We start from the raw sequence: 26,707 nt of genomic DNA on the forward strand, positions 1-26,707 counted from the left end.
ATTGTATGGACCTACAGAGCTGAAATATTCTAAAAATCTTTGTGCTCAGATGAAAGAAAGTCATACACATCTGAGATGGCATGTAAACTAACTCTTACTACCTCAATTTATTTCCATACTATTAGGTTCCAAGTGTACCTACGTTATTATTAATCAAGTTATAGTTAATAAAGTTCAAGTGCCTGTGCTTGACCACAGCATATCTGTTACAGAGTTTCAAAGGTCAACACATCATGGACCGTGTAAGTTCATGATATACACACTAGATGGCGCAATCGGATAATTCAGACTAGTGGATGTTAACCTACTCAATCTCTCCAACCAAAACTGCACTGATGTTTCTGCAAGTATTGTTGCTTATTTCAATATGAACTAACTGAATAAAGTAATAACTGGATTTCTGCCACTGACACACATTTATATAGTCCCATTTCAATAGCAAATGCTCATTACTTTGATGTCATACTGTTTAAAGAGCCTTCAACAAATAACACTTTTTTTTTTCTTCTTCTTCTTTTTTTTTTTTTTTTTTTTTTTTACTGCCGATGCGTGTTTCGCAATTTATTAACTCCAGTTTGGCTTGATGCGGCTCGGGTCGACGAAAGCATCAAATTGTCAGACCAATCACGACAGAGTGGGAGCATTTGCGCGATCCGCGAGAAGAAATGATGCGCTCGTGCGCTCTGCGTGCCTCTCTCGCGCGCTGTCACTCCCAGCAGCATCAAAGCAGCAGCAGCGATCAGTGCGCGAACAAACTGGAAAAGGAGCGCGAGCTCAGCCACCTGCAGGTATGCATGCTTTCAGTGTTATTTCTTTATGTTTGCTAAAGCAATGCAGTCAGCTGTGCTATTCTGAAATATTGTGTTTCATAATTGTTTAATTGTTGCAATGAAATTTTTGTATGGAACAGTATGCTCCTTGAATGTTTCGAATGGATGCTGGTGCTGTTTTTAAACTGAATGCAAAGCAATTTCACGAGTAGTAGAGAGAAGAAAAACAGTCTGGACGCTTTTTTGTCAGTTAAAATATTTTAAAGTTCCATGCAGTACCAACAGTATGTGCAAAGCAATTTCTTCATCTCTATAGAGGGACACTGACAATGATCTCTACTCTGATGCGTTTTTATGAGTAGCTACTTATGCAGCAGTCTAAGAATATTCATTTTTTTCCCCTGTTCGTTCACATTATTAGTTATAATAAAAAGAAACAAAGCCCTATCTGATGTGGCTCAATATATTGCTTTAATTTTTATTCATTTTAACAATCCTCAGTACTACTTTGTAATATTGAGGTGTTCTATATTATTCTTATTCAACTGAAGGAATCAGCATATAAACATTTTATTTTGACATTCAAGTTGAACTTATTCTGTTGTGTTTGTTTTCTTTGCTGCATTACTGTTTCTTTTACTGTGCTGTATCGACTCCATTGATTCCAGTCAGCACTGAAAGAGGCGATCTATGCAAGTACATATGCATAAGAGGAAATTGTAAAGCAGCATGGAAGAAGGAAATAAAGAAGAAGAAGAAGAGTTGATTAGCAACATACTAAACTTGTTGTGCATGCATATTGTATGTGTGTGTGTGTGTGTGTGTGTGTATGTGTGTATGTATGTGTGTGTATCCCCACCTCTGCCCCGTGTCAAGAAATTACTTATTTCATAAAGCTATTCAAAACTGAAGTAAAATACAGACAAGTTTTAGATACATATACTGTATATACATACAGTATATATTGTATGTAGAGATTTATGCAGAAACTGCAGGCCTATGCATGTTTTAAATGTAGATTGTCAGGTGTGTTTTTAGCAAGTACACAACTGCAGTGATTGCTTGAAGTGAAAGCAACATTTTTCACACTAAGCGGTTCCCTGCTGTTCTATGCATATGTGTGTTCTGATAAATAATGTGCTTGTTCTTTGCTGATGAAGGCATATTCCTCTGCTGTTCTCTCACACAGGGTTCTAATGGGCTGTGACCTTGGTACTTCAGGAGCTAGCAACTATGTGATTGCCTCATACTCCCACATCTCTGTTTTTGCAGTCCCCTTTCTCATTTAGCCCCCCAAATTTTCGACATCTCCTAGCCCCAACCCTACAAATCCAATGTTCTCCTTGGTGGATTCCAAAATTTGGTGTACAGTTCCTCCAGCAAGGGGCACCGATGACCCTCTTGAGATATTGCAGCTTTTCCCAACTGGATTCCCATCACTGTAATTGTACCACAAACTGCTGCTTGTACATTTGGTTCCATCCATAGCTTTATGCCGCCATGGTGAAGGCCTTAGAATGGTATGGTTGTCTTCTTATGCTGACGTGGGTGATCAGCTCAGTCAGCCAGCGCACTGATCCATTGTTACCCCCTGCCCCCGAGTATGCCCATTCCATAAGACTGGACGGTGACATCATCCTAGGCGGTCTGTTCCCTGTGCATGCACGGGGAGAGCGTGGCGCCCCCTGTGGCGAACTTAAGAAAGAGAAAGGAATTCATCGATTAGAGGCCATGCTCTTCGCCATTGACCTCATCAATAAAGACCCCGACTTGCTGCCCAACGTAACATTGGGGGCGCGCATTTTGGACACCTGTTCGCGTGACACGTACGCCCTGGAACAGTCACTTACCTTTGTACAAGCACTCATTGAGCGTGATTCTACTGATGTACGATGCACCAGTGGTGAGCAGCCCATCTTTGCCAAGCCAGACAAGATTGTTGGTGTGATAGGTGCAGCAGCAAGCTCTGTCTCCATTATGGTGGCCAATATACTACGCCTGTTTAAGGTAATTGCTGTCTATATTACACTATAGACATTAATGCAGTGAATGCATGCTCATGGGAAAACTTTGCAATCTCATAGAGATATTGCACTTAACCCTCATGTTCTGTTTGCGGTCAAAAAGGCCCAGGGAACCATACTTAAAGAGACTATTTACCCTAAAATCCCAAAAAATGAAAACTGTATCATGTTGTTTTTCATGACTTTCATGACTTTCTTTCTTCTGTGGAACACTAAAGGAGATGTTAGGCAGAATATTAGGTACTGACAGTGCAGTCACCATTCACTTTCATTGAATATGTTTTTCCGTACAATGAAAGTGAATAGTGACTGAGGCTAACATTCTGCCTAACATCTCTTTTTGGGTTCCATGGAAGAGAGAAAGTAATACGTTTTTGAAACAACATGAGGGTGAAATGATGACAGAATTTTCATTGTTGTGTGAACTACCCCAGAAAAGTATTGGGTTGATATTTTGTGTCATTTTTTAATAATAATAATAATAATAATAATAAAAAGATTATAGACAAAAGCAAATGAACATTTTTACTTTACGTATATTTTGGGTGTCAGAGAACCCATGTATAAAACATGAATAAATGCAATCCATTTTTCATATGATAAGATTTTCAGACTGGTGTACACACAAGTTCAGTGTGCTTTTGTAGGGGTCAGTATGACCCAAAACAATATAAGATATTTGTCAAATTTCTGAAAAGTGCATGTTTACTTTGTTATACATCCTCATGTCATCCCAGATGTGTATGAATTTCTTTCTTCTGCAGAACACAAAGGAATTTTTTTTAGAAAGATATCTCAGTTCTGTAGGTCCATACAATGCAAGTGAATAGTGACCAGAATTTTGAAGCTCCAAAAAGCATATAAACGCAGCAAAGAAGTAATCCATATGACTCCAGTGGTTAAATCCATATCTTCAGAAGTGACGTTATAGGTGTGGGTGAGAAAGACATCAGTATTTAAGTCCTTTTTTACTATAAATTCTCCTCCCTGCCTAGTAGGTGGCGATATGCACGAAGAATGCGAATTGCCAAAAACAAAAGAAGAATGTGGAAGTGAAAGTGAAAGTGGAGATTTAGAATAAAAAAAGGACTTAAATATTGATGTCTTTCTCACTCACACCTATTATATTGCTTCTGAAGACATTGACTGAACTACTAGAGTCATATGGATTTTTTTATGATGCCTTTATGCGCTTTTTTGGAGCTTAAAAGTTCTGGTCACCATTCACTTACATTGTATGGACCAGCAGAGCTGAGATATTCTTCTAAACATTTTCATTTGTGTTCAGTAGAAGAAAGAAAGTCATTCAAATCTGGGATGGCATGAGGGTAAGTAAATAATTAGAGAATTTAAATTTTAGGGTGAACGAACCCTTTAAGCTTTAATAATACCAGCCTCATATTACATATTGAAACATATGAAGGAACTTTAGGGGAAAATAAATGTTAATTTTGAAATTGCTACAATTATTTTTACACATACTATATCATTGGGGTCTCTGGGATCACCAATTGACAATAAAATGATTCACAACTAGAGGTCGACCGATATTGGATTTTGCCGATATTGATAACTATGGTTGAAAAGGCCAATAACCAATCAATTGACTGATAGTTTTTTAAATTAATTTATTGAATGAAAAAAAATAAATAAATCACAGGCATAGACACAGTGGCTAAAAGAGTCCAAAATAAATGAGATCCCAGACAAAGTTTACTGTGCAACCAAGATCCAAATTATAACCAGAAAAAATGTAAGATCTTGTGCATAACACAAGACTTTTAACCATAAACGTCCCCGAAATACACCTGGGACTTTTATTTTGAAATGTGTGTGCTCCCAGCTCACACAAACACAAAAGGAAAACAAAATCTATTTGCTAACTTTCGTTATTGATTTTTACAGATAACAATAGCTCCAAGAGCAGCTGTCTGTGCCAATTAATCTGCAAAACCCCTAGTCACAATACAACATGAGGGTTAAGCTCTATTGACTTAAACGCATCATCACAGAAAAAATCACTTAAAAACCAATACTCACACTTGTTTTTTGGCAGCAGGGTCTTGACTTTAGTGGATGTAGTTTTAGCCTGTAATATAATCTGTTTTGAAGGCTAATCAATAATCATTTGAGTCTATGAGCAGTAAACAGGGACTACTTACGATTATAAATAAATTGAAATGTGTCCTACTTTTAAAAAGCATCTCAAATAGCATTGAATCACTGAATCTGAAGATGCATTTTTTTTTTTACGGATTCTCCTAAACTGATTAATTTGCTGTTATCTGCTGGTTAGGCTGTGCAAAAATTCTCTGTTTTTGGGTCTCCAAAATACTTCCACTGGGTTATCTTATGTTTCATGTCTCATTAATAATTGAGTGTCTGTTGCATTTACTAAATATAGCCGGCTTGTAATTGGATCAAAGAAAGGGTGTTGTATTTATCTGAAAAAGACATTCACGTTTTCAACTGCAAAGCAAATCAAACACACCATGACTTCATCTGTAGGAGAGATTTTGAAAATAGAACCTGTTTTTGAGAGAGAACGATATGCCTTTTTTTCACTATTCATGGATTTTAATTTACTGTTAATCAGATCAGCAGGTTGTGTTTATCAGATGGTAGAAGTTCTTTTAGAAAGAAAATGCTTAAAACATTTATCTATTCTGAAGTGTAATCTTCAGGGTTTGAGGCCATTGCATGTATCTTTGAAGCACTAGCCATGCGGCTGAAGAGACATTCCTCTGCATCTGTATTGTTCTTCACCTTCAAATCTATCATTTAATTCAGATATTGATTGTTTTTCACATAGTCACAAGTGTTCACAGATCAATTTAAGCTGAGGCTGTAGATGTTTGATTCACTTTGCTGCACATAATGCAGACATGGTTTGTTTCTGAAACTTTAGAGTGTACCTGATAGTGTAGAAAATGTGTAATTAGATGACTTTCCCCCAAAATTCTACCTTTGCATCTTCTCTGTTTTCTCTGCTCCTTGCTTTCATTGATCGGAGACTGCACGTTTGAAAGTGATACTCGACTGAAAGTCTCAAACTCTTGATGGGAGGAGTCATTGAGTTTGTTTCTGCTGTGGATTTATGTAGCTCAAGTTTGGTAAGAGCCTAATAAGAGAAAGTGGAGAAGAAATAACATGTATCATCATAAATACGACATTGCCAAAATGTGCAGGTTAATGGGGACACATTATGGAAAACAGAATATTCCTTGCTATTTTCTAATAAAATTCTACAATTATTTGTATTTGCCATAACAAAACAGACCTAGGGGTGGGGGGGCGTTGCCCCTCTGGCCGTGCCTTCCGGCAGGCTTTCCCCGCCTTTCGAGACCTAGGCAGGAGACAAGGGGAGGGAAAAAAGGAGAGGGAAAGGGCAAGGCGGAGCGACACTGAGAGAGAGAGAGGAGAGAGAGAAAAAAAATTGCTCGCCGGTTCCCAGACACGCCGTCGCCTGGACCTCGACCACTCCTTCACCCTCTGGTGGCGATATGCATGAAGAATGGGAATCACCAAAAAACAAAAAAGAAGAATGTGGAAGTGAAAGTGAAAGTGGAGATTTATAGAATTTTTTTTTTTTTTTGGATGAACTATCCCTTTCATATCACATTTAAATTAAATATAAAATTTTAGTCATATGTCATCAACAATTTAAAACAAATCCAAGTTAAGATGGACTTTTTAACAGTTGTCCAAACAGCAATTGAGTTCAGCAATGGAGCACTTTATCACAGACGGGTTAAGGGGAAGTCAAGTATAATTCAAGCTGTCACACTGACTGCATGTATATTTTAGCAGCTTATCTGCTCAGATGTGTGAAATATTTCATGAATATTTCATGAAGGGGAAGAATAAAAGAGACATCACAACCCCTTTCAGATAATGACTTTGCATTGGTCACCGTAGCGACAGACTGTGTCGGGCCAAAGGTAATACCTGGCTAATTCATCTAGCTTATAACTCAGTCAAGTGAGGCTAAAGACACTGCAACCGTTTCAGACATGAGATCACAGCCAGACCTTGAGTACTGACAAAAGGTGATGTTGAGGACAACAGGGACACGTGTTAAATAGAAATTGAACAACCTGGGGTTAAAGGGATAGTTCAGCCAAAAATGAAAATTCTGTCATCATTTACTCACTCTCATGTTGTACTAAATCCAACCTGGTCTCATAGTAAAAACTTTACTATAACTACATTTTTGCAAAATGACTTTTACATGCCTCGTTCTATGTATCTCTGCAGTTTTCTAGTTAAATAATTGGGGCGTAACGATCCATCGATCTGGATCGATGTATTGATCCAATAGCCAACGATCCAATGTTATTGATAGGCCTACAACACGTAAATATAAGATGCACCCTTATTTGGGGGGCCTGGGTAGCTCAGCAAGTAAAGACACTGACTACCACACCTGGAGTCACAAGTTTGAATCCAGGGTGTTCTGAGTGACTCCAGTTAGGTTTCCTAAGCAACCAATTGGCCCGGTTGCTAGGGCAGGTAGAGTCACGTTGGGGTAACCTCCTTGTGGTCACTATAATGTGGTTTTCGCTCTCGGTGGGGTATGTGGTGAGTTGTGCGTGGATGCCGCAGAGAACAGCGTGAGCCTCCACATGCACTACATCTCTGTGGTAATGCGCTCAACAAGCCACGTGATAAGATGCGCGGATTGACGGTCTCAGATGCGGAGGCGACTGAGATTCGTCCTCCGCCACCCGGATTGAGGCGAGTCACTACACCACCATGAGGACATAGAGTGCATTGGGAATTGGGCATTCCAAATTGGGGAGAAAAGGAAAAAAAAAAAGAAAAAAAAAAGATGCATCTTTATTTTAATACTCTCATGTCAGCCACGTCGATGAAGCAACCTCATTCATTTACTTTATGAGCACTAAATATGCTTTTCAGGTGGACAAGGATGTGCGCAGGGTCTGTGAAGCCAAATTGAATCTGCTATTCATGTGCGCGCGTCAACTGAGCTTCCCGTGAAAGGTCTGACTCCGGACCAGTGACAGGATCAGTGCACGCGCATCAACCGGGTGCTCCTTAAAATGCGAGCTCTCATGACAAACGCAGAGCGGCTCAGATGCGCGATTAATTCGGGCTTCCATCTATATATTGTTGCACACGTGACCCATTTGAATTTTACAAGAGAATCTGCTATTTAAAAGTACCATGGAGCAGTTCAACCATATAAATATATATATATATATATATATATATATATATATATATATATATATATATATATATATATTTTCTGTGGAAGGGACAGGACTAAAAAATGATCAACCAATCATTGCATTCGGTCCGAATGTAATGATAGGATGGCCTTCCTGTCTGTCAATCTATATTTGTATACCGCCGCGCAACTTGTTCGTGCAGACAATCACACGTCATCAGCGTGGGTTCCTTGACGCTGTGCAGAGCGAGCACGAGAATGGAAGGCGAACCGCAGCTACCTTATGTTCCTCCTGAACCACCAGTAAAAGGAAACCGTTGCGATCGATTCCACCAACACGTCTCTCCTCCTGGCGCTTAGACTCTGTTCTGTGTGTGTGTGTTCATGTGTGATAGAGAAGGCGTGGCTTTGGAGACACCTTTGAAGCGAGGGCGGGCTCTATGCTTTCAAAGCTAGCTTGCTAACTGCTAGCCTCTCTGGATTACACACCCTAGCTTTATACTTGCTTTTAGTGTTACAGTGAGGCACTTACAATGGAACTGAATGGGGCCAATCCGTAAACATTAAAGTACTAAAAAGTTTAAAAAGTATAGTCACAAAACATAAACAATATGCATTTTAACATGATATTAGTGTGATAAAATCACTTACTAAAGTTTTCTGTGTTTCGTTATATGCAGTTTTACAACTTAGTTGCCATGATGACAGAATGTCAGCAAACCCTAAAATGACTGTTAAAATGAAGGTTTAACCAACTTTACAATTTAAATAATACATGAGTTTTAATAGAAAAATGATTGTAAGTGCTTTTATAAAATTAGAATCTTCATATTTCTGCCTATAAACCCCCCAAAATCAGCCCCATTCACTTCCATTGTAAGTGCCTCACTGTAACCCAGATTTTTGCTTTTTTTTAAAGTAAAGAAGGGTCGAGTCTAAATAAATGTTTGTGGTAATCAACATTATGCCACAAATGCTGTCGATTGAGCTTAACTTGTATTGAACCCAAAATATTCCTTTAGTTGAGAGAAAACTCAAACACTTTTAAGTGTTGAGCTACGAAATACTAGCAACCGCTGACCAATAAAATTTTCAGATCATAAACAACATAACAGAATATAAAAACATATAGATATGCCTACTAGTGAGACAAAACAAATACACATTTTAAATATACTATTTTATATATGCTACCTACAGTAAGTTCTATATAATACTACAGTTGTGGTCCACAAATGAAACCCCAGTCAGTGTCATAATGATGTTCTGTTACACCTTTGAATGGCTCTGGGATTTTCACAGAAAGGCAACACAATTATTCATCTACATTATTTTGGTATGTCAGTTGTCTCACTGGCATATTAAAGTCATGCCAGATGTCAGATCATTGCAGCACATTATAAACAGTATATGCAAGAATAAATCTAATAAAAACAGTCTGCCCAGCCCAGTTTTCTTGTGTTGTTTAGAAATAACAAACACACAAGTAGTTGTTTCAAACCATAGAGATCTGAATGAATGCATAATGCAGTGAATACATCAACCACTTTCTCACAGATAAAATTAGCTGATAACAAACAAAAGTACATAACTAGGCATTTTTCACTCAGAAATTAAATTGATCTCAAAACAATCAAAACCTGAATAGACCTGTTGCATTCAAATGTAAACTGTGCACCTGTAAAATGAATCGCGAATAAAGTCTGAATGTGGATGTGCATGTGTGTAAATCAGCGTGATTTGTTTTGCATTCAAGCTATGATTGCCACCTCCAGGTCCCCATTATGACATTAGATTAGCTGAGGCGTTGCATTGCAGGCTTAATCAATAAACAGCCTCGGCTCATTGGAGAAACGGAGGAGGGCAGATATTCATTCTTTCCCATTGCCAAGGCTGTGAAAAAAGCATCTGTGTTTTCATGCCAGCCTCCTACTCCAACTCTCTTATACCGAGATAAAATGTGGTCAATGTACTGGTATGACTGTCACCATGTTTTGACTCAGTGGAGAGATATGAGAGAGGGGTCAGCCCACCTGAGGGTTGAGGGAGGAAATTAGGTTATTGAGGGTGAAGCTTTGAAAATTCTGTGCATGCTTCTTAAATATCCAGAAGAAAGAAAATTGTACTGGTTTGGAACAATATAAGGGGAAGTAAAATATGACCGAATTTTTGGTGAAATATTCCTTTTCAAGCTCAATTTCAAGTTCAATGCAAGTTAAACTCAATAGACAGCATTTGTGGCATAATGTTGATTGACCACAAAAAATAATTTCAATTTGTCCCGCCTTTTCTTTTAAAAAAAGGCAAAAGAAAATCTGGGTTTCACTGAGGCACTTACAGTGGAAGTGAATAGACCCAGTCTGTAAATGTTAAAATACTCACTGTTTCAGAAGTATAGCTACAAGACATAAACAATATATGTGTTAACATGATTTTACTTTGATAAATTAGATTACTAAGTTTTTCTGTGGAAAGTTATAGCCAATTTTACATCTTTGTTGCCATGACGACATAACACCGTAAACTCTAAAACAACTGTAAAAATTACGATTTAAACAACTTTACAGCTCAAATAATACATGCGTTTTAATAGAATTAATGTAAGTGCTTTTATAAAATTATAAGCTTCACATTTCTGCCTCTAAACCCTCCAAAAATTGGCCAGATACACTTCCATTGTAAGTGCCCCACTGTAACCTTGATTTTTGCTTTTTTAAAGAAAAAGTGGAACGAGTCTAAATAATTTTTTGTGTGGTAATCAATATTCTGCAACAAATGCAGTTAATTGAGCTTAACTTGTATTGAAACCTGAATATTCCTTTAAGAGCACTCCAAAATCAATAAAACAATTAAATGTTCGTGAGTTGTATGTTACTTGCAAATTAATTTAATTTAATCAGAATGCATAGCTACTTTTGAACAGCCGTCAAAGGAGAAAGATGCTCTTTATCCAAAGTGTAGGATATCTGTCACACCCACTCTAAGTAACACCCCTCTAGGATGATTCTATTGGCTGAAAGAACTTTTAAAATCTTCTGCAATTGCTGTATAATTAATGTTGTCTCAACTTTTAAATATGACAAAGAATAACTTCTAAATTATGTCACATATCATATTATTAAACAGAAGTTATAAATGTTAAAATTCATTTTCATCACATTTCTCCTCACTGTTGCCACCTAGTGATGGTTGTATTGAATAGAACTTTCAAGTTACTATCTTATTACATTGAAACACTTTTACTATAATGCATGATTTGAAACACAATACATTTTAATGCTTGTATTACATAACCAACTACATACAGTATATGTAAATATACAACTACAACCACGAAAATGTACACAAGCGCCACGAAATGATGTGGCTGCTTCAGCTATTGTGTTTTTCATCTCACATTTGATTTGATTACACTATCTGTAAGGTTTAGGTTTAGGGTGTGGACGTCGGTTTTGTTCATTAAAAAAAAAAAAAAAAAAAATCTCACATTTTCTTTCCTCACTATCGGTTGGGTTCCGGTTAAAGGTTTGAGTTAAGGAGGTACCTGTAGGTTTAAGTCATTTAAAAATACTTGTTCATACTTGTTTAAAATGGCAGTTTTTAACATTTTAAAATTCCACTCCTATTGCCCGTCATTCCACCCCTCTTCTGCCATTGTTCAGATAAGCAGGTAGTCCCGAACTCACTACATTTGTTGAGCCAATGCTTATGTATCAGACCACTCAAACAAACAGGGCAGTGATTTTGAAGTGCCACAGATCCACAGTGTTTACAGTAAGGCAACTGCTGTAGTTTTCTTTACACTATATATGGGATAGGTGGAATTATTATTATTTTTTTTTATTTTTATTTTTTTTGGCATTAAAACAATTACAGACTTCACTTTTAAAAGTTCACCCAAAAATGAAAATTCTCTCATCGTTTACTCATCCTCATGCCATCCCAGATATGTATGACTTTCTTTCTTCTGCAGAACACAAATTAAGATTTTTAATAGAATATTTCAGCTCTATAGGTCCATTCAATGCAAGTGAATGGTGACCAGAACTTTAAAGCTCCAAAACTTTAAAGCTCCATATGACTCCAGTGGTTTAATCCATGTCTGTGTGATATGATAGGTGTGGGTGAGAAACAATATTTAAGTCTGCACTAAGAATGTGAATCGCTAAAAACAAAAGATGAAGAATGTGAATGTAAAAAAAAAAAGGATATAAATATTGATCTGTTTCTCACCCAGACTTATCATATTACTTCTGAAGACATGGATTAAACCATTGGAGTCGTATGGATTATTTTACGCTGTTTTTATGTGCTTTTGGAGCTTCAAAATTCTGGCCACCATGCATTGAATGGACGAACAGAGCTGAGATATTCTTCAAAAAATCTTAATCATACACATCTGGGATGGCATGAGGGTGAGTAAGTGATGAGAGAATTTTCATTTTTGGGTGAACTAAGTAAAAGTTTCAGTATATTTGCTATCATGCTCATGCTTGATACATGACAGAATTAACTGTGTGTGAATAATTGCCACATAATGTAATGCTGCAAACTGGGGTACATTAAATATTTAGAAAACAGCAATAAAAGTGTCAATACAACAGCAAAAACTTCTGCAGTTGGACTTCTTCAGGTTGTTTACTTGTAGTACCAGCAATTTCACCTGTGGAATAGGCCGTGTTTCAGTTTGTGTACTGCAGTACTTGTCATACTTGCATCAATTGTTTTTTTCAATTGTCACAATTTCGTAGTATTATTGTTTAGATTTCATCATAGATGGATAGTGACTGTTGTCGTATACAAACTCAATCATTTATATATAATAACAGAGACAATGTTATAGAAATAACTTACAATTGGTCAACCAATATTGTTTCCTCAAGCGGACCTTGTTAGTTCAGGTCAGTATTAAAAATGTCTTGATAACTTAATAACAGTTCATTAGAGAAATAACAGTCTCAAGACTGTATACACTCTAGAGAATGAGTCATGCCATAAATCATGCCTTTTTGTCACCAAGTGATCCACAAACATTGTTTTCAGCCTCAGTGTTTCAGAGTTTTAACAAGAACCATTTCAAGGTTTTATTTGTATATATGTGTCATCTAATATTTAAGTTAGGTAGTTTTATCCTTGTGTGCTCTTTAGGCCAGTATTGCTACACCGCTACTTAGTAGCACTAATATACAGTATATAGTAGTATATAGACTTGGCAATGTGAAATAATATGAAGACAATGATTCAAGTCAACACAACTTTCTATTGCATTACTCATTGGACTGAGTCATAAACTGAATCAGTTAGACAAGACAAGCAAAGAACTGCTATGTGTTCTGTATGCTATTTGAAAGCTATATTAAAAAGTGTAAATGGTTGTGAATGTAAATGTTAGTGGAGTTTAAATCTGTCTAATTACTGACTAATTGTTCATATGACAATGTGTATTTAAATCGTCTCGGTTACTGTCCTAACCTCCGTTCCCTGATGGAGGGAATGAGACGTTGTGTCGATGAAGTGACACTAGGGGTCGCTCTTGAGAGCCCCGAACACCTCAGATCTTTGAAAAAAGGCCAATGAGAATTGGCGAGTGGAATTTGCATGCCACTCCCCCGGACATATGGGTATAAAAGGAGCTGGCTCGCAACCACTCATTCAGGTTTTGTGCTGAGGAGCCGAGACAGGGTCCCGGCCATTTCAGCGGGTAGTACAGCGTTGTGGCAGGGGGGACACAATGTCTCGTTCCCTCCATCAGGGAACGGAGGTTACGACAGTAACCGAGATGTTCCTCTTCTGTCACTCACTCGACGTTTTGCACATCAACAGGTTAATTGAACTTCTTTTCCTTTCATTTATTTGAACTTCCTTTCCTTTCCTTTACTTTCCTTTCCATGAATTTCCTTTCCTTTACCTTCCTTTCCATCTCTTTTCCTTTCCTTTCCTTTCATTGAACTTCCTTTCCCTTCCCACTCTTTATTTCCTTCCCCCTCTCATTTATCTTGTCTCAGTAATCTTAAACCCATCCATAAAGTGTTGTTACAATATAGATCTGATAATGCAATTTAGTGCTTCTGTAACCTGTCACCCCTCTTTAATGTAATATCTGGATTAGGATGCCAAATTAATTGCAATCCCACGGCGATCTCTCTCTGTCTGTACGGAATACATCCCCCGAGGCCCTGTTAATGAGAGCTCTTGCCTCAAATCGGTCAAGTGCACCCAAACATATGACAGCAGTTGAATAAAACTCAACCTTGATGACAGCGGCATGTGAGTCATCACCCCACCCCCCACCACATACACTCACAAACACACTAAAATCGATCATTCAGTTTGCAAAGCATGTGGTTGAGCATGCATATGTATGAAAAGGATCCCACAAGTGGATGCAGTCGATTGAACTTTTGTATCCTTGCAAGTGCTGCCATTTTTAGATAAGCCACTGCAGCCGGTACCAATATTTTTCAAGTTGTCAATAGAAATGTCAGTCCTTTAAAAAAAAAAAAAAAAAAAAAAAAAAAGCTTAAATAAGTTTATGCATTAGGTTAGCTTTACTGATAAATCGTTTTAATTTTAGCTGGGAAAGCAAAAACTGGTTGAATGAGTATTTCTTCACTTTTCTGTCACACATTGATTATGTGAAAAGAATGTCAAAAACGATGACCAAAACACTTTTTTTTTTTCACTAAAAAATCCACACACTTAATTCAGTTAGAATGATATTGCTACTTCAGTAAAAGGTGTGAATTAGCAATATGCTGTGTGGTCCAAATTTCTGAGACCACATTGGAAATCTGGTATGTAAAATCCTATTTAAACCTGAAAATAAACAGAAAGTTTTAGTATTTTGAAAAATAAATAAATAAAAATATAGCATCAAGCGGCAATTATCAGGGCCAAGCACTTATGGAAAAATGACAAAAATAATCAGATTTGACAAGAAAGATCCCGTGGAACCCTAACTCAAACTCAAACCCTAACCCTAAATCAAACTCTAACCCTAACTGCCTCAATCACAGTAGCAAAATTTTATTTTCTTAAGTTATAGTGCCCCCTAGCATAAAATATTTATGAAATTTTGCATGTGACCTCAGAATGTTCTCTTGTTTATGTTTTGTTAAGTTTGAATTTTTTGCTCTCAAGATACAGGCCAATAAGTAATTACAGGCCACACCCAAAAACATATTCTCTTATATCTTCCGAATGACTTAACGAATCAAAATTATTTTGATACATTTTTGTCAGGAGGGTCTGTAGATGATGTATGCTAAATTTTGTGTGAATAGAGGAAACTGCCTAGGACGAGTTCGAAAAAGTACGTTTTTTGAAAAATAAATAAAAGTGGTTGAAAAGTTTTCATGCGAAAATTGAAATCCATCTGCCATATGATTTGGGGCCACTGAAAGATTTGGAGAAGCTAAGAAAATTATTCTAGCCTATGCAGTTCCAGAGTTATAAGAAAAAACACAAATAATTATTGCTCATTATAGCACCACCATGTGGCTGATTCTCACAAAATTGTATATACTGCTTCACGTAGAGGCCCTTCTTGTGTATAATAATTTTCATGGCCATTCACAATTTAAGTTATAATGTGCTGAAATTTGATTGGCTGCTAGCAGCCATTTTGTTTATATTTTTCGAATCAATATGTTATGGATATGTTAGCACTTGAACCAAAGAAGGGCATATTTAATTTTTACTTTGTCAATCAAACGGCTGCAGAGTTATGATTTTTTTTTTTTGTAGTGCCCCCTATGGGCAGAATTCTACAAAAAGCAATTACAGGGCCAAGAAAACCGTCAGCATGTAAGGAAATATGATTGGACATTTCTGATAATTATTTTAAGAAAAGCTGTAAAAAATTAAATAAATAGAAATGGTCATAAAACAAAACATTTCATGATAACTTTTGACCAATAGTTGGCACTGTCACCGAATTTGCTGTCAGGGTTTGATGCTAATGAGCAGTAGCGGTTCTAGCTTGTATGGCGCCCTGGGCGAAACCCGCTTCAACACGGCCCCAAAGCTGTTGAAATGCTGTTCAAGAACCAATGCATAACAAAGATAACTCTTTGTTATGAATGTCCCTAGATGACACATGCCAAATTTCGAGCAAATTGGACTTTCAGCCTAGGAAGAGTTTGAAAAAGTAGGTTTTCAATGTAATTCAAAATGGCATACAGGAAGTATGGCTAGTTGTGGCAAATTGAGTATCAATGTACTTGGCATGACCCAAGGAATCTTAAGACAGCAGTCGCAGAAATATAGGCACAATTATTAAAAGATACCAATACCATGAACATTAGTTCGGAATTTAAGGAGAGGGTCTCTGATTAATGTGTTGCTTAAAGCGCAAGCAAAATGTATTAGAACAAATTAAAGCATGAAAAAATCAGTGCATCGTTTCTGTGCTCAACAGTCGCACAATAAAAATATTTTAAATTGTCTGTTTTGATAAATAGTCATGGATGTCAAATAAATAAAAAATAAGGGTAACAGATTATATCAAATAATGTTAATATTTATTGCACCAATAGATAAAAAATCAAGTGCAGGCTAAAAGATCCTTGATTAAATAGAGCAGAGTCATAGAATGACAAACAATCTTTTTGTAGCGTGTTAAGGCGGTATACGGAGGCACCTCTGCTAGTCATGCTCTTTCACGAGAACTGTTTTGTATCTATTGCGGAACACACTGCAAAAGTTAATTTAGTTATATTTTTGCGTGTGACTTTGGCTAAGTTCTGTTCATGGTTAAATGGTTTTATGGAGAAATAACACATTTTATGGGTATACTAAAGCAACATTAACATAATAAATTGTAATCGGGGAAGAAGTAACAACAATGAACTTACTGTGGTCAGATGGGTGCTAACAGTTTGGAATGACACTAAGCCAAACTCAGCAGCATCCGTCCGTATTTATCCATGGTTCATGGAGTGAACTCAGCAGCATTAAACAGTAAGCGTTATCTGAAGTTACATTTTCTATTGTTGACCAACATCGCTGACAGGTGCTGGTTTTACAGGCTTTTTTACCAGTGTGTCGGTTTCTTAAACACTATAACCAGGCTTTTGAACTAAAATTTCAAAACCATAATGCCATTTATCAAAAAGCACACCCATTTCCCTAAACTATAAACACTATTCCCCTGTTTTGACACATGAGTCAGATTTGTTGAACTGTCACTGCAAAACTCTACACACAAATCCCTTCAATTCTCATTGCCTACACCATGTGGTCATTTAGAAAGCACTAGCATTCAATATTGTTCACTCAAGTCAGCACAGCTTGAGCTCAATTAGCACACAATTACCCAGGTGGAAACACTAAGAGTCAAAATTTATCACATACCAATCAGAACCTTCAATAGATAGATAAAAGGGCCCGAGACAGTTAATTCAGTTTTGGAACAATGGATCCAGAGAGACATGAAGGAAGAGGCCAAGGACACCGGAGAGGAGGAGGAAGAGCAGTAGGGAGTGGAGGAAGAGGTGAAGGAAGAGGAAGAGTGGGAGGTGGAGGAGGAGTAGGGAGAGGAGGAGGAGGATGTGGAGGTGGTGGAGGAGGTGGAGGAAGAGAAGGAGGAAGAGGAGGATGATGAAGAGAAGGAAGAGGAAGGGGAAGGGTAAGGGCAAGGAGACAAGCAGTCTCGGATGAAATTCATGCCACTCTAGTTGACCATGTCCTTGTCCATGGTATGACTATGAGGGAGCCAGTGCAACCAGAGTAGCCTCGCTACGTTGTTGTTTGGGATAACGTCAGCTTCCATCGCGCTGCTCTGGTTTGTGACTGGTTTACCAATAACCCGAGGTTTTCCAACATCTTTCTGCCTGCATACTCTCCCTTTCTAAACCCGATTTTCGGCATGGCGGTGGAAAGTGTATGACCGAGAACCTCACATCTGTGTTCACCTCCTCCAGGCCATGGAAGAAGCCTGCCTAGACATTTCAGTTGATGCATGCCAGGGGTGGATCAGGTATGCAAGAGGATTTTACCCCCACTGACTGGCTAGGGCCAATATAGCCTGTGATGTTGACAAGATTCTCTGGCCTGTCCCAGACCAAAGACGTGATGCTGGGGCAGAATAATTTTTTTGTTGTTGTTTGGTGTATTGTACTGTACAGTACATTAAGGAATAAAAAATTTGCAAATGTATACATTTGTTGTGTTTTTTGTTGTGTTCATCATGTGAAAAGGTTTTTGAGGGGGAGAACCACAAGCAACATAAATTATTACCGATTTTTGTAGTATTGTTTTGAATTTATCTCACCAGTGTGTAAGACTATGTTGTTGTGTGTGTATTTTTGAGGGCTTATATATCATGTCTGAGGGCAAAGTTAGGTTTTTCAGCAAGATTTAATGGTTTTGAGTGGAGAGCTTCATTTTGACCTGAAAATAGGAAGTTTGGGGAATTGGGTGAGAAGTTATGGATTTGTGTTTAGAGTTTCGAGAAAAGGAGGCATAATTTCAAGAAATGTGTTTAAGCAATCGAGAAAAACTGTAATAGGTTAATTATTACAGGGCGGTTTATAGTAAGTAGATAAAACACTGCATTTTTTTGTAGATACTCTGCTTGTGTATAGTAATTTCTATAACCCTTGGTCATTCCCAATACGAGTTATAAGGTGCTGAAATTTGATTGGCCATTGCCAGACATTTTTGTTAATTGTCGAATCGATTTTTTAAGAATATGTTAGAATTTGAACCAAAGAAGATGCGTATTTAATTTGAACTTTGTCGCTCAAACCACTGCAAAGTTAACACAGATTTTTAGTTGTATGCCCCCTAGGGGTGGAATTGTACAAAACTTTGCTGACATCTTCTAAACGTCTTGTGGACTATGTGTTTAGTTTAGTTTAGTTATGTTTGGAGTTTGCGTTGAGTAGATATTGATCAATTACTCAAGTCGCATTAAACCAAAGGAATTGTATCGTTTATATCTTCACAACGATTTGACGTGTCAAAATTATTTGTATTACTTTTTGGCGGGGGGTCTGTAGATGATGTATACCAAATGTAGTGCCAGTCGGACGAACGGTCTAGGAGGAGTTAAAAAAAAATGTATTTTTTAAACATTCAAAATGGCTGAAAAAAATTGATGGAGATTTTGATTCTAGCACTTACGGTTGCAGAGATATGAGCCAAAACGTAAAAGTGTTTTGGGATTTGGGACCATCCTGCCAAGTTTAGTATCTCCATGGCTGACAGTCTCTGATGCCCAGACACTTTTAAGGCAGAAAAAAAAAGAATAAGAAAAAGAAGAAAATCACAAAATCCTGACAAACACAATAGGCTTTCAGCCCTTCAGGCTTGAACCCCTAATAAGAAAATCTTAACAAATACAATAGGGTTCCAGCACCTTCGGTGCTTGGCCCCCTAACTAAGTTGATGCAGAATTATTAAGGAATATTTAAGATATTGAAGACCAGCCAAGATTATCAATCAAATGTAAGAAAAATGGTGATGCTGACCATGGTAACTCCCTTGCACAAAAAATTTCAGATTTCCTTGCTTCCACTGATACACTTCAAGATGCTTTTTGGATTCCCAAATCATGCTGGGATAAAATCTGGTTTGGATCATCTGGTTTTGCACAAATATGTGGAGTTTATTTGCAGTGTTGTGATTCATCTCAAAGCAAGCTGGTTTGGTTCATGACATAGAATTAGCATATATAGAATAGAAAGTTTTTGAAATCCTATGGAGAAAGTGAATTGAAAAAATACATGGAACTAAGGCTACTGAACCTGTAATGTAATGGAGTCACAGAGAGCAAGGGTGTGGATCCAAAAGCAGTTTAATAAAGAAAGGTTATAATATAACACAAAGCAAAACTCAGATCAGACAAAAAACTAGAACTGAAAACTCATATTATGCACATCCATTGAAGGACAAGAACTGACAAAGACACAAGAAACATGAGGGCATTATATACACAAAACTTAACAAGGTTAACAAGACTAATTAACAAGACACATCTGGGAGCAATTATAGGAAACACAGAGACAAGAGCACTAATCAAGGATTTCAAAATAAGAGACATGCCAAAACAAAGTTAAAAATGAAAACTACAGAGTTTGTTACAGAGCCCCCCCCCCCCTTTAAAGAGTGGCTCCTGATGCTCCTGAACACATTCACACAAAAAATAGTCTCCACATAGTCTCCACAGAAGGAGAACAAGTGGAGCTGAAGACCATGGGGAAGCAGGACACCAAGGAGCTTAGATAAAATAGGGGATCCAGATGGATATGGAGACCATGGAGATTTAGGAGCGGACGCTGGAGACCACGGGGGACCAGGAGTGGATGCTGGAGACCACGGGGGATCAGGAGGACGACCAGGAGGCGAGGACCGACCAGGCGGATGGCCAAGAGATCAGGGCAGATGGCCAGGAGACCAGGGCAGACCAGACGGATGGCCAGGAGACCAGGGTGGACCAGGCGGACAGCCAGCAGACCAGGGTGGAGCAGGCGGATGGCCAGCAGACCAGGGCGGAGCAGGAGGAGGGCCAGTAGACCAGGGCGGATGGCCAGGAGACCAGGGCGGACTAGGCGGATGGCCAGTAGACCAGGGTGGACCAGGCGGATGGCCAGCAGGCCAGGGTGGACTAGGTAGATGGCCAGGAGACCAGGGCGGACCAGACGGATGGCCAAGAGAGGCTGGCAGGGCCCAGGCAACAGGAGATGTTGGCAGGGACCAGACAACAGGGGACTCAGAGGGCTCAGTGGTCAGGGCAGCTGGGGGCTCAGAGGTCAGGGCAGCTGGGGGCTCAGAGGTCAGGGCAGCTGGGGACTCAGAGGTAAGGGCAGCTGGGGACTCAGAAGTCAGGGCAGCTGGGGACTTAGAGCTCTGGCTCAGGCATGCACGGTGGCTTATTGTCCATGGCAGGCGTGGATGTTGGCTCGTGGTCTGTGGCAGGTGTGGTCAGCTGGACCCCCGAGGTGGGAACCACCGATGTTGAGTCCACCGAAGCTGGAATCACCTGAGACCATCGAGGTTGAAACCACCGGAACCACCGGAGCTGGGACCACGGAGGTTGAGACCACCGGAGCAGGGACCACTGGGGTTGAGACCACTGGGACCACCAGAGCTGGGACCACTCAGGTTGAGATCTCCGCTGTGACTGGGACCTCTGCCACCTCTGGGTGAGCAGCCACAAAGGGAGGAAAGGCCGCTTCTGGAAAATAGGGAGCTGCAGCAGCCTCTGGCGGCTCTAGGAAAAATACAACTTTTCTCCCTCTCTTCCTTCTTCTCTTCTTGGAGGTCGCAGGCAGAGGTAACTCAGGCATGGACTCAGGCATGGACTCAGGAATCTCACCAACTGTAAGATCCGATCCTTCTAAGTACGTGGCAACGCTAGTAAATTGTGCCAGAGATCGTCCCACTCTGCCATTTGGCATATCGGACTGGATGGGCTCTTCCAATCCATGCCTAAAAATGTCCTTCAATACTACCTCATCCCAGTTCAGCAGATTGGAGAGCTAACAAAAGTCAGACACATATTCCTCAATGGGGCGTGCTCCTTGATGGAGGCAAAGGCGCTCTACTGCTGGATCCATTGTTGGTCAGTTCTTCTATAATGTAATGGTGTCACAGAGAGCAAGGGTGTGGATCCAAACACAGTTTAATAAAAAATGTTATAAAATAACACAAAGCAAGACTCAGATCAGACAAAAAACTAGAACTGAAAACTCACACTACACACATCCATCGATATTTGTTCTTGGAATCTACTGTATGTTAACATGCATAATCATGTCCACGTATTCATGAAATGTTATGTTCATGTATTTAGTGTGAAAACACAAGCTCTATTAAAAACCTAGTGAACTGCCTACGTAGATAGCCTTTAAAGGCGTCATTTATTGCCAGCTTGTTTCGAATGTGAAGGCAGAAAATTATGCTGTCTTCTAATATACCTTGTTTTTGCCCACTTTAAAGGCAGCAACTCATGTATCTTTTTTGGAGAAAGCAGTCCAATATTGCATTGCAATAAGCTCAGTGAAATAATAAATCCAAGATGGCAAATGAGTTGATTGAAATACAGTATTGATTATAAATTTATTTCATTCAAAACCGAAAAATATATATACAAATTTCATCTAATTAAAAATGACATATTTAAGTGCTCAAACGGTCTTATTCATGAAGCACGAGCAACATTTTTTTTTGGTGTGAATTGTATGTAAAACTATTCAAACGTTATTTGTCGTGTTGAAGTGAATACAATAATTGACACAAATTCTGGAGAGATTTACAGAGAAATTAGTTCTGCTCATGTTTCATGAATAAGACCCAAAGTGTTTTTATGCTTATTAGGGTATCATGTCATTAGCTTAGCAACATGCTAACATCAAACACAATAAAAATCAATTGTAAGTCAAATCTCCTATGCGCCTCTAAGGAGCACTATTTGTGTGGTGCACAGATTTGCTGCCTATGTAGAATGTTAAACATCAGTCTCTTATTGGGTTCCTATTCAGTTAGCGTGCTACCTTAGGAGGAAGCTGCCTATGTTGGCAGCCAGTTACAACACGGAAGCTCACTTTGTTTTGCAATAGCTCATTCTGTCATATTTAACCTCATTAGCAATGTTTTATCATGATGCCATGCAAATAGAATCTTGTGATTTCCGCAGTGTGGAAAACACGGATGGAATCCAGATCATAAAGTGCGGAATATCATGGCAATATCAGTTTGACATTTAGGATTAAAATTCATGTTTGAATGCACAATTAGTTAAACTGAAATCACAATATGTCCTTGTCTGATTATTAAAACACAAAAGGCTGTGATTTAATTAAATATTTAGTGGGTATTTACACTTAGTCGGTGTGTTTTTGTTGATCGGATTGCCTTCCGATCATGAAAAGATCAAGTGTAAATGCAATCTAAGATGGATTCGAGACGGATATAAATTTGATCACTCAAACCACCTCCAGAGGTCTAGTGTAAATAAATGCATCTGGCTGTTCAAGACTCATATGGAAACTTTACTCCGCCAAAAGAGCGCTATGTCAGCAAAGGCATGTGAATAATAAAAGATGTTAATGATTACTTGCATATGCCTCATGTTGCACAATAAATGATAACAAAACGAAGTAAACAAAATAACAGGCAGAAATATCTCTAGCATATAAATATGTAATATTCACTGTAAAATAATAATAATAAATCAATAATATTATATTTAAGCAATATCTCACATTTTTAATGCTCTGTTGTGCAGCACTTTGTTACGACAATTTTTTAAGACAAAAATCACTCCAATGTTGTGTTTTGGATTGTGCTGTAAGGAGCTGTATAACGGCACTTCATTTGAAAAAAATAATGCAATGTTATGTTGAAAATGTATTTTTATTAATATATATATATATATATATATATATATATATATATATATATATATATATATATATATATATATATATATATCATTCATTTATACACCCTTTAGATGATAAAATGTAATTATAGAATTTAATATGAAAAAAAACACTCAAAGCATTGAAGTATTCGTCATTGTGCTTTTAAAACTGTGAGTCCAGTTTTTGTCTGCATTGGCAAAATCGTGACACTTTGTGAGGGATAGACCAGTTGTTCACTTTTTCTGTTTATGCAAATGTAAAGTTGTCCTTGCAGACTAATTTTGACTCAGGTGAATAGATCTGCATAATAAGTGTAATGAGGTAATAGGTCAGCATGTGTCTGAGACCTGTGGACCTACACATGACTACACATCTTAATTTTGTGAGGTTTATTTGTCATGCAAACATTCCTGCAAAATTAGGAGGTGAACCATAACACTGCTCTTTATCTAAGAATGAAACACTAATTTTAGTGGCTTACAGTATATTGGTATCCCTGTGCCTGCTTTAACGGAATAAAGGGTATGATGACAGAATTGAAAGTTTTGGGTGAACTATCCTTTTAACATTGTTTATGAGTGTGCATGCACAGAGGTCTTCGTTAGTTCAAAATATTGAATTCAAAGATGTTTCATCCCAATACTGTGACTTGCCCCCAAGACATATCACACTCAGCATGGAGCCTGCCATACCCACCACAAATTATACAGAAGAGTTATCAGAACTGTAGTGTGATTGTGTGTGCGTATGTGTGTTTTACACTGACCCTTTGAAAAATCCATGGGACACCTTTAGAATTTCATACATACCAAGATGGACATTGAGGTTTTTTTGGCTCTCTCCTCTCTTCTCTCTCTCCTTCATTTCGTGCTTTAAATGAGTAGATTGTTACTATGAAGAATAGTTTAAAGAATAGTTAAATGAAAATTCTATAATAATTTAGTTCATTTTGTTGAGAAAGAACCTGAAATGTAATTTCATTCTAAATCTCATCAGCCTCTCTTGACAATATGTCAGTTTAAAAAATAAAAAAAATTAGACTAAGTTTTAAGTTTTAAAGAATATGTGATATAATTTGAAAGAAAGCATATCAACTGAACTTTTAAGAAAATTCTGCATTTTTTATGATAGAACTTCTGATTTTTTATGATGAACTTTAATAATAAGAACTAAAATGTAGAAACAACGTATGAATGACGAATTCATGATGAATTTATGAATGAATACAAAATTTAATCTATACATAGAAACAAATTAAAAACAACAGAACAAAAAAATCTAATTAAGAAAACAATGCTTTTTCAGCTTTAAAAAAATTACAGGAGTACTATTAAGTATTCAAGTAAACATTCAGAATGAAATTTAATGTAACATAAAACTACTAGCTACTGGTCTTCACTGATTGGTTATATTCTATTAATACATTTAAATCTACTAAATTTATCGAGCCAAGAGCAGTGAGTGGTTTATTTGTTTTCTTGCTTAATTAATATTAACAACATACAGGTGCATCTCAATAAATTAGAATGTTGTGGAAAAGTTCATTTATTTCAGTAATTCAACTCAAATTGTGAAACTCGTGTATTAAATAAATTCAATGCACACAGACTGAAGTAGTTTAAGTCTCTGGTTCTTTTAATTGTGATGATTTTGGCTCACATTTTACAAAAACCCACCAATTCACTATCTCAAAAAATTAGAATATGGTGACATGCCAATCAGCTAATCAACTCAAAACACCTGCAAAGGTTTCCTGAGCCTTCAAAATGGTCTCTCAGTTTGGTTCACTAGGTTACACAATCATGGGGAAGACTGCTGATCTGACAGTTGTCCAGAAGACAATCATTGACACCCTTCACAAGGAGGGTAAGCCACAAACATTCATTGCCAAAGAAGCTGGCTGTTCACAGAGTGCTGTATCCAAGCATGTTAACAGAAAGTTGAGTGGAAGGAAAAAGTGTGGAAGAAAAAGATGCACAACCAACCGAGAGAACCGCAGCCTTATGAGAATTGTCAAGCAAAATCGTTACAAGAATTTGGGTGAACTTCACAAGGAATGGACTGAGGCTGGGGTCAAGGCATCAAGAGCCACCACACACAGACATGTCAAGGAATTTGGCTACAGTTGTTGTATTCCTCTTGTTAAGCCACTCCTGAACCACAGACAATGTCAGAGGCGTCTTACCTGGGCTAAGGAGAAGAAGAACTGGACTGTTGCCCAGTGGTCCAAAGTCCTCTTTTCAGATGAGAGCAAGTTTTGTATTTCATTTGGAAACCAAGGTCCTAGAGTCTGGAGGAAGGGTGGAGAAGCTCATAGCCCAAGTTGCTTGAAGTCCAGGGTTAAGTTTCCACAGTCAGTGATGATTTGGGGTGCAATGTCATCTGCTGGTGTTGGTCCATTGTATTTTTTGAAAACCAAAGTCACTGCACCCGTTTACCAAGAAATTTTGGAGCACTTCATGCTTCCTTCTGCTGACCAGCTTTTTAAAGATGCTGATTTCATTTTCCAGCAGGATTTGGCACCTGCCCACACTGCCAAAAGCACCAAAAGTTGGTTAAATGACCACGGTGTTGGTGTGCTTGACTGGCCAGCAAACTCACCAGACCTGAACCCCATAGAGAATCTATGGGGTATTGTCAAGAGGAAAATGAGAAACAAGAGACCAAAAAATGCAGATGAGCTGAAGGCCACTGTCAAAGAAACCTGGGCTTCCATACCACCTCAGCAGTGCCACAAACTGATCACCTCCAGGCCATGCCGAACTGAGGCAGTAATTAAAGCAAAAGGAGCCCCTACCAAGTATTGAGTACATACACAGTAAATGAACATACTTTCCAGAAGGCCAACAATTCACTAAAAATGTTTTTTTTTATTGGTCTTATGATGTATTCTAATTTTTTGAGATAGTGAATTGGTGGGTTTTTGTTAAATGTGAGCCAAAATTATCACAATTAAAAGAAACAAAGACTTAAACTACAGTCTGTGTGCATTGAATTTATTTAATACACGAGTTTCACAATTTGAGTTGAATTACTGAAATAAATGAACTTTTCCACGACATTCTAATTTATTGAGATGCACCTGTACTTATCAGTAGCAGGTCTATTAGGCTACATTTATACTTCAAGTCTGAAGTTTTGATACAAATCCGCTTTTTTGTCCCACTGTTAACGTTCACTTTAGACATTACTGACTGTATTTACATTAATACACCAAGACGGGCATTTTTGGCAGATTTCTTAAGTCTTTAAGTGCGTCTTAAGACCATTTAAGTGCGTATCTGCTTTACCATGAGCGCTCTCGGAGCACAAGCGCATGGAAACGAGGAAATAAACACCTTTTAGATA

At 38.0% G+C, this 26,707-nt stretch overlaps 1 protein-coding gene across 2 annotated transcripts in view; it reads left to right on the forward strand.

Annotated features, from left to right (window-relative positions):
- The first annotated feature begins 656 nt into the window (after positions 1-656).
- Positions 657-26,707, forward strand: part of LOC127437735 (metabotropic glutamate receptor 8-like) — a 272,494-nt gene continuing 246,443 nt past the window's right edge. For both annotated transcript variants that reach the window (XM_051692852.1, XM_051692851.1), the window contains exons 1-2: positions 657-788; positions 1,960-2,777. In XM_051692852.1, the coding sequence (XP_051548812.1) occupies positions 2,271-2,777 (507 nt within the window). In that variant the 5' untranslated portion in view covers positions 657-788; positions 1,960-2,270. The remainder of the gene's footprint in view (positions 789-1,959; positions 2,778-26,707) is intronic.

This window comes from Myxocyprinus asiaticus, chromosome 48 (genome assembly GCF_019703515.2).
Source record: "Myxocyprinus asiaticus isolate MX2 ecotype Aquarium Trade chromosome 48, UBuf_Myxa_2, whole genome shotgun sequence".
NCBI classification, from domain to species: Eukaryota; Metazoa; Chordata; class Actinopteri; order Cypriniformes; family Catostomidae; genus Myxocyprinus; species Myxocyprinus asiaticus.